This window comes from Barbus barbus, assembly GCF_936440315.1.
Source record: "Barbus barbus genome assembly, chromosome: 26".
Lineage (NCBI taxonomy): Eukaryota > Metazoa > Chordata > Actinopteri > Cypriniformes > Cyprinidae > Barbus > Barbus barbus.
Window position 1 is genome coordinate 10688159 of NC_136754.1, and position 9813 is coordinate 10697971.

The following is a 9813-nucleotide window of genomic DNA, read 5'->3' on the forward strand; positions in this document are numbered from 1 at the left end:
AAGAGCTTGGAGACCGAAGCAGACGACCACAGTGTTGCATTCTCAGACATAAAACCTCCGCACACAAGATACAGATAAAAAAGATAGTTTAAAATGGTATATCTTCAAATCGTTATTTACCAAACATTCAAGATCAACGATAAAAGCTTAAAATGCTCAAAACACTTTTTTTTATTTTTATATAAATTTCCCCTAAATTTTAGAATTATCAAATGCATGCCAAAAAAAAGTTTCAATTGAGTGATGGCATTAATAATACCATGCATCATCAATGATTTTGATGCTAAAACCTCTCTAATACATTTAAATGTGATATTGTAGTGAAACAAATCAATTCTGAAAGAGTTTAAATCCTTACCTTAGTGTCCCTACTCCCAATTTCTATCAGATCCTGGAACATGTTTACACATCCTCTGTAAGAAACAGTGTATTAAATGTGTCAGACACCTCAATCTCTACTAAAAAATTAAATGCCACCTTGCCCAGCACAACATTTTAGTTTAGGTGAAGACAATCATTCAAATGAGAAATATATGGTAACTCACCTCTTCATATAGACATCAGTGTTCTACTGGCCTAGTTTTAACGTTAAACATGGCCTTCTTTTTTGTTCATTTCTGTGAACCTACAGAAGCAGTCTCTGAAATAATAATATAGGTTAACATTTACATTTCATTTACTCGGTTTTGTTTTGTACATAAAACTATGTGTTTGTTGTCAATGCAGCTAAATGTCTTATTTAAGGCGTTTTAAGCTCTAAATTAACGTTTGTGCTTGAACAAAACACTTAATATTAAGTGCCTCTTTATATTTGGAGTATCAAGCAAAAACAAACGTTTAGGCTAGTTACCCATGCCACCACAGAAATGTGCTATTTGCAGAGCGCTAAGCTACATTTTATTCTGTGATAGAAAGTGTCTTCTAACAGTGGGGTAAAGCCAGACGGAAAACGATACATGGGCCAGGCCAGACTAGAATCATTTTTCCCTTGAGCCAAAAGCTTTAGTGAGTCTTGCATGTTCACACATGAACAAACGCTCATGTCAATGTCAATGCTCAGTCGGCCACTAGAGGTCACTCAAGTCCGCCTGTCAAAACAAACGGCAAAATCCCACTAACAGCCACTGGAGGGCAGCATACTCTATTTCACGGTCTCTGATGTGTGGCAAACTCAGCTCACCGTTTTCATGATGAAAGAGAGAGTGAGAACATCACTTAATATTCATTAATAAATAGTTCATAATGTGCTCTCAACAGACTTAGTAACTTATGTCTCACAAATGTAGGCTAATCGTCAAAACAGTGGTTTGACAAACTATTTTGAGGATTATTTATTTTTAAATCATTTTTTGTAAAAGTTAAGTAAAAAAGCTCCAAAAAGTGTAGCTGTAAGTTTACAGCTGTTTTTCTGTTTCTATGACAAGGAGGGGAATGTAGCAACAAACATACTAATTCTTGGAACCCAAAGCGAGCAGTAGATCTTTATCTGAAACTGTGGTTAGAATCTGCCTCCAGAGCGAATGTGCTGTTGAAACTGTGGTTTAGACATACTCACATGAAACTTCTCTTTTATCAAGACATTTTATTATTTTATATATTTTTGAAAAATCATATTACATACAAAGACCAGAGCCTCAGTAGTTAAGTCAAATAGTTATCCGTTACACAATTAGACAATGTAAAAGTCTTTAACAATGCAATACTGTTATGTAAAAAAAGAAAAAAGTTAAAAATATAAAAGAATACAAAAATGAACTTGTCTATACTTCTCTACAAATAAAGCCAAAAATACAAACACCATAGCAAAGCAATACGCGCAATATACCACTGAACTCAGACATGTTTCTAAAGGTTTGCAATGTTTGTCGATATTCTGTACATTTGAAAGACATTACTAACAATTTGGATTTTTCATTCCATGTAAAATTATTAGACAGAATATAGATAAATACTGACCCCGTGGCTGACTTTATAACCGCATTTGTTTGTTTGTCAGGGTTTGATCAAGTTACATTTAAAAATTTTGATTATTCAGATGATTTGGCTGAATTTAACTTTTAAAATATGAATGCCTTCACAGTCATCATTGCATTAACTGCAACACATTTAGCAAGCAGAATTCTCAGACCTGTCACAAGAAGATTCATGGCGTTCATTTTTGGATCACCTGAAAAAAATAAAACAATAAATTAATCATCCTTTGATATTAAATGAATTGAAATATTGTAAATATATGCATGTAAAGGATTTACACGTAGAATATCTTATGTATTTTATTACTAACCAGTGTTTATGAAGGCAGACGTACTAGTATTTGTTTCACAAGACAGTAGAGTTGGTATTTTGGGTTTATCTGCAAAATAAAAATTAAGTAGAACAAAACAAATAATTCTTAATATATATTTTATTTTAACAATACTTAAAAAATTGAAATCACATTGGAAAAAAAATCAAAAATACACAATAATTATCCATTTAAGTACAAACCTGTCGTTTCAGGAGTGTCAGGAGTTTTATCTGCAAATTTTCCATCCATTTCGCATTTTTGGATTTTCCCATCGTCTTTAAATCCAGCATAATAATAGGTTTTGGTCGTTTTGAACAAGGGTGCATTGCTGATGGCAAGACTTACAGGGTCTTTACCTTCCATAGTCAAAGTCATATTCTTTTTTTCAGGATAGAACCCGGCGGCCAGACAAATATCTTGTCCATCGCCCTTTAAAGGGGACAAGATGGACAGAAACGGAGGAGTTTCCGGTACATCTTCTGAACACAGAAAAATAAGCAGTTTTCATCAGTTTTTCAGTCCTTTGGCAAGACGATACTTTTTACATATGTGGCAGCTGCAAATCTATGCTCATGATGTCAGTGAAAAACTCTTGCAATCATCTATTCATGCACAAAACATATGAACAAAGGCAATTACTCTACTAGAAATGTTTTCTTTGGAGCAACAGCCCAAGTTAACAAGCATACCGTGCTCAGAAGCGGAACGCAGCGCAGCAGCACAACCAACTAACTAACCGTTTCAAGCTATTTTGCAAAGTTTTTCACTATTTTCTACAGCACATATGTTGGTGTAAAACCTCGTAACAGTTAAAAAGAAGTACTTACTTGGTAAGACCTTGAGGGTTATCGGCTTTCCGAATGTTAAGGTGTCAGTAGCTGAAAATGCACCGCTACCGTAACCCTTACAAAAACACTCCTGACCCTACATCAGCATTGGGACTGACTAAGTAACCTAACTGAGCCCTGCTAGCTACAACTAACTGACCAATGTTCACATTTTCACAAAATCAGGTGTATGGTTTGGAAAACTGCATTATGATAACATAGAATGTGGATTTACTTACTTGGCTTGACCGTGAGACGGATCGGATTTCCAAAAGTTAGTGGATCTGCACTTCATTCAGCCCCCTGACAATATCCTTTTGTAATGAAAAGTATCCGCACATCTTAAGAAATGCACTATAGACTCATCTGGACATTTGATGTGAAATACCCAGTCGAAGAAGTCCAGCTTGATATAATTTCAAAGGTAATTCCATCTGTCAGTCATCCTCGTGATATACCCATGTCTGCTCCATTCACATACAAACAGGTGTCTGGAACAAAAGCCTTCAAGGCAAAAACATCAAAATTGAGAGAATAGTTTTGTGATAGTTCAGTCTTTCAGTCAGATATTGGTTTACATTTATCAATACAGTTTATAAACAGAAATAACAGAGCTATGAGATTTTGTACAGCGCCTAATGAAGAATGTATCACTGTGGTAGTCCAGACACAATGAAAAACCTCAATACAAAAACCCATGCCCTCTGTTTAGGGGCGGTCTAATACAGAAGAGAGAGAAATGCTGTCATCTGAACAATCTTCTCAACAGACATATTTGACTAAACCTATGTTAAAAATCCATAGCCGTGAGATAAAACCCCAAACTGCAGTGGAAGTCTTTACGTCTAAGATGATAGAACCACCACAGAGGAACCATTCAATGCAGTGGCAGCCAGTTAACCTCTGTGAGGTTTTTGTATGAGACTAAACCTGAATTGAATCACTGTGGTACCCCAGTCCACACAATGACATAACTCAAAACAAAAACCAACAGTCCTCCTCTGTGCAAAAGAGCGAACAAAAAGACACATGAAATAGAATTACTTCAGAAAAACTGAAGAAACTGGCACCTAAATAACCATCTCAAAGAAAACTCTTTAAGAAACTTTCAGAAAATAATTTTTCTTACCTTGTATAAGGGCTGTTGTGACAATCTAAGTATCAAGCATAAGAATATCAGGAGGAATAATACTGAACTTGTACTTGGCATATTACTTTGTGCAGCTGTTTGTATATACATAACTACTTATTATAATTTAATGTAATAACTAGTTAATATTAATTTCATTAACATACTATTTGTAACACAAGCATTATAAAGTGTTATTAGGTTAATTTTAGGTTGTTTTTTTTAGTTGACAGATTTATATAACACTGCACATTTCAAGAATAATGCAGTAACAATGATTATTGAGTGGTTTCCATAATAATAATAATAATAACACATGAATGTTACACCATATACAATTTAAGTTCTTGAAATCAATACTTTCACCTTTATATGTGCATGTATGTATAGAAGATATAGGAGAACAATATAATAAAACGCAATACAATACATAGTTTATAACTCAATGTTCATAAATCCATTTAAATAGCAATGGAACATATATACAGCTATACATAAAAAATATATTTATATATACAGTCATGGTCAAAAATATCGGCACCCTTGGTAAATATGATCAAAGGCGGCTGTGAAAATTAATCTGCATTGTTAATCCTTTGGATCTTTTATTAAAAAAAAAAAATCACAAAAATCTAACCTTTCATTGGATAATAATAAATTTAAAATGGGGGGAAATATCATTATGAAATAAATGTTTTTCTCAAATACACGTTGGACACAATTATTGGCAACCCTAGAAATTCTTACGAGTAAAATATCTCTGAAGTATATTCCCATTCATATTCACAATTTTTAAGCACTCCAGGGTGATTATGAACATGAAATTATCCGGCCATGGCTTCCTGTTTCACAGAAATATAAATAGGAAGGAAAACAAAGCCCAAATTCCTTAAATCATCCATCACAATGAGAAAAACCAAAGAATATATTTCTGATGTGTAGCAAAAGATAATTAAGCTTCACAAATTAGTGAAGTGGCTTTAAGAAAAGAGCTAGATCAGTGACAATTCCCATTTCCACCATCAGGGTAATAATTAAGAGTTTCCAATCGACATAAAATGTTACGAAACTGCCTGGAAGAGGACGATTGTGTCTATATCGTCTTAATGCACGGTGAGAAGGAGAGTTTGAGTGGCTAAAGACTCTCCGAGGACCACAGCCAGAGAATTGCAGAAAATAGTTGTGTCTCGGGGTCAAAAAACCTTTTAAAAAATTGTCAAACAGCACCTACATCACCATATATTGTTTGGGAGGGTTTTAAGAAAAATTCTCCTAGCTAATGCAAAAACAAAGTCCAGCATATTCAGTTATCAGACACGACTGGAACTTCAAATGGGACTGGCTTCTATGGTCAGATGAAACAAAAAAATTAGCTTTTTAGCAGCAAACACAAGATGGGTTTGGTGAACACAGGAATAAAAAGTACCCCATGTGTACAATGAAATATACTGCTGTATTTTTGATGTTGTGGGCCTATATTTCTGCTGGAGGTCCTGGACATCTTGTGTAGACACATGGCATCATGGATTCTATCAAATATCAACAGATAAAAAAAAATCAATAAGTGACTGACTCTGTTAGAAATCTTATAATGGGCCGTGGTTGGATCTTCCAACTGTACAATAATCCAAACACAAACCTCAAAAACAACATAAAAATGGGTCACTGAGCAGAAAACCAAGCTTCTGCTGGCCATTCCAGTCCTCTGACCTGAACCCTGTAGAAAATGAGTGAGGTGAACTGAAGAGAAGCACCACCAACATGGAGCTGGGAATCTAAAGGGTCTGGAGTGATTCTGGATGAAGAAATGGTCTTTGATCTCTTGTCAGATGTTCTCTAACCTCATCAGGCATTATAGGAGAAAATTTAGAGCTGTTAAACTGGCAAATGGAGGTTTCAAAAAGTATTGAATTAAATGGTGCCGTTAATTGTGGCCAATGTGTATTAAAGAAAAACATTTGTTTCATAATGATATTTCCCCCCATTATAATTCTTATTATCCAATGAAAGGGTAGATTTTTGTGAATTTTTTCAAAGATCAAAAGGATTAACAATGCAGATTAATTTTCACAGCCATCTTTGATCATATTTACCAAGGGTGTAGATATTTTTGGCCATGACTGTACATATAAAAAAAAAAATGACAATACATCCGATATCCTATAAGCCATAGCGCTTTCAACGCTTGTTTTCACACAGTGCAAAATACAGATCGCGGAGCAAAGAGAAAACTGACAGGACAGAGCAGGTAACTTTAGGAATGAAATTAAGTCTCAGCTTTCAAATTTGATCTTTTTTTTTAAGTCAATAAATACTGTTTTTCGGCTATTTTTTGTCGTGACTCGTGACAGATCGCTGTACCCAGTTAAAAAAGGGACCACTACTGCAAACAGGTACAGTAATATACATAGATACAGTGGGGAAAAAAAACATTTTATCCCCTGCTGATTTTGTACGTTTGCCCAGGTAAGGAGTAAGGAGGTAAAAGGTAAGGAGCTGAGATTAGGAGCACTCTCTTAAAGGGAGTGCTCTTAATCTCAGTTTGTTACCTGTATAAAAGACAACTTGTCCACAGAAGCAATCAATCAATAAGATTCCAAACTCTCCACCATGGCTAAGACCAAAGAGCTGTCCAAGGATGTCAGGGACAAGATTGTAGACCTACACAAGGCTGGAATGGGCTACAAGGCCATCAACAAGCAGCTTGGTGGGAAGGTGACAACAGTTTCTGTGAATATTCGCAAGTGGAAGAAACACAAAATAACTATCAATCTCCCTCGGTCTGGGGCTCCATGCAAGATCTCACTGTAACGCAGTTCGTAGAATGGGAAGGAGGAGGCGGGAACCAACCGGCAAACATTTAAAGAATTTAATAACAAAATAAACAAACACAAAAGAAAAGCGGCAGCCCCTCACAGACGACTACCGTACACAAAACACAAATAATGTCCAGGCCTGGTCCTCTCTGGTCTTCCACTGTCGTCACTCCTCCTTTTCTCCTTCCGGAGCTCCTCCGTGGGACTCGAGACCGGTGAGTGGGGCAGGTGTCGCTCATTATCATTAACTCCACCGGCCTCGCTCCGCTCCCACGGCTCTCGGCCCCTCCACACTCACTACACTCATCTCATGGAGTTACAATGATCATGAGAACGGTGAGGAATCAGCCCAGAACTACACAGGAGAATCTTGTCAATGATCTCAAGGCAGCTGGGACCATAGTCACCAAGAAAACAATTGGTAACACACTACGCCGTGAAGGACTGAAATCCTGCAGCACCTGCAAGGTCCCCCTACTCAAGAAAGCACATGTATAAGACCGTCTGAAGTTTGCCAATGGATGATTCAGAGGAGAACTGGATGAAAGTGTTGTGGTCAGATGAGACCAAAATCCAGCTCTTTGGCATCAGCTCAACTCGCCGTGTTTGGAGGAGGAGCAATGCTGACTATGACCCCAAGAACGCCATCCCCACCCTCGAACATGGAGGTGGAAACATTATGCTTTGGGGGTGTTTTTCTGCTAAGGGGACAGGACAACTGCACCGCATCAAAGGGACGATGGACGGGGCCATGTACTGTCAGGGCCAGGGCATTGAAAATGGGTCACGGATGGGTATTCCAGCATGACAATGACCCAAAACACACATCCAAGGCAACAAAGGAGTGACTCAAGAAGCAGCACATTAAGGTCCTGGAGTGGCCTTGCCAGTTTCCAGATCTTAATCCCATAGAAAATCTGTGGAGGGAGCTGAAGGTTCGAGTTGCCAAACATCAGCCTCGAAACCTTAAAGGGGTGATATGATGATTTTTTAAAGATCATTATTTGGTGTATTTGGTGTAACAGAATATGCTGACATGCTTTATTGTTCAAAAAACACATTATTTTTCAAATACTGTACATTATTGTAGGTCCTCTATGCCCCGCCTCTCTCAAACGCTTCGATTTCTACAAAGTCCCTACTTCCGACAAGCACAGTCTGCTCTGATTGGCCAACTGGCACAGTGCATTGTGATTGGCCGAACACCACAAGCCGCGTCGGAAATGTAATGCCCCTTTCCAAAAACGCGAGATTCAGCTTTCAAAATTATAGTAAAGAAAGATAGACGTTTTGCTGTAGGCTTATTTATTGTCGTAAATTTGGTCTAACTTGTAGAAATTATAATAGATAATCTGTTAAGGGAATAGATTTTTCCCTAAAGATTTACAACAGTGGCATGTTGTAGCTATTGTCTCTAAAGACTGTTGTTTCTCATAACAAATGCTACAGTTAAGAACAATGGTACTTTTTCATAAGAGCAAGTACAAGTCAGAATCAAGAGCCAATGGGTTCTAATGATGAGTGATGGAAAAACCTTCAAATATTTCAATGATGGCACAGATTAAATCATTAAGAGCCTGGTGAACTGTTAAGGGGTAAGAAATAAAGAATATCAATATAAGAAAATGTTAAGTTAGATTGACTTCCCATGGCGTGTTGAATTAGAACATTCTGTCAAACTATAGCCTAAGTCTCTAAATAATATGAAATACATTATATATCCTATGTCAACAAGTAATTGTTAACTAGCCTATTACTTTATTGCAGTTACGCAATCAACCAACTTTGCATGTGTGGTGGATAGCACAAAAGACCATTTTACAAAAATAAACATTTAAGCAAACAAACAAATAAATAAACCTTAAGAGGGAGCATGACCCGGGGTCCACTTCCACTTGTTGTGATTGCCAACATGGGTTTTGCCTCTAAGTACTAAGTCGTGTTTTGCGAAGGGGTCAAATACTTATTTCACTCATTAAAATGCAAATCAATTTATAACTTTTTTGAAACATGTTTTTCTGGATTTTTTTGTTTTCTGTCTCTCACTGTTCAAATAAACCTACCATTAAAATTATAGACTGATCATTTCTTTGTCAGTGGGTAAACGTACAAAATCAGCAGTGGATCAAATAATGTTTTCCCCGATGTATGTATAAATATAATATACATATCTATGGTAGCATACAGTTACAAACACATAAGTACAACAGCTGTATCTTGCATGCATATTATAAACACTTGTTGCAGGACATAGTACACAAGCATAGTGTAGGTAATATCAGAATGTCAATTAAAAAAATGTATAGTTACAATATATAAACTATACATAATATCTACCAGTGACATTGTAGGAATCTGTACTTTATGATAGTTTGTAATCAACAACTAAGAAATAAGTTATTCAAAAATACACTGATTCTGACTTCAACTGTAGCTTATAGAATAAATATTAATATTACAATTTATATTATAATCATGCAATTTGACACAGTGCAAGTGATTTATGGCAGTGTGTTAAGGGCTGTCAGGCTATGACTGAGGGTCTGGTCAATCTGAAGCGTGCATCATAACAGGGTAGGAAACACACATGCATTCTGAAAACAAATGATTTGTGAGTTTTTGCAGGGGCTCAACAAAGAATCACACAACGTGCCCCCGAGTACACACTGAAATACTCTTTGGCAAAAACAGTTCAATAGAGTTTGCATTAAGGTGAGAGATGATAAGGCAGCTGGCGTATGTGGTAAGCAGATC

At 36.5% G+C, this 9813-nt stretch overlaps 1 protein-coding gene across 1 annotated transcript; it reads right to left on the minus strand.

Moving 5' to 3' along the window:
• Positions 1-1351: 1351 nt before the first annotated feature.
• On the minus strand, positions 1352-9728 carry trdc (T-cell receptor delta constant). The gene is made up of 5 exons (XM_079379772.1): positions 9723-9728; positions 3115-3190; positions 2488-2766; positions 2285-2353; positions 1352-2167 (listed from the first exon to the last, which is right to left on the minus strand). The coding sequence occupies exons 3-5, from the start codon at positions 2660-2662 to the stop codon at positions 2058-2060; spliced, it is 354 nt and encodes a 117-aa protein (XP_079235898.1). The 5' UTR covers positions 2663-2766; positions 3115-3190; positions 9723-9728; the 3' UTR covers positions 1352-2057.
• Positions 9729-9813: the final 85 nt, after the last annotated feature.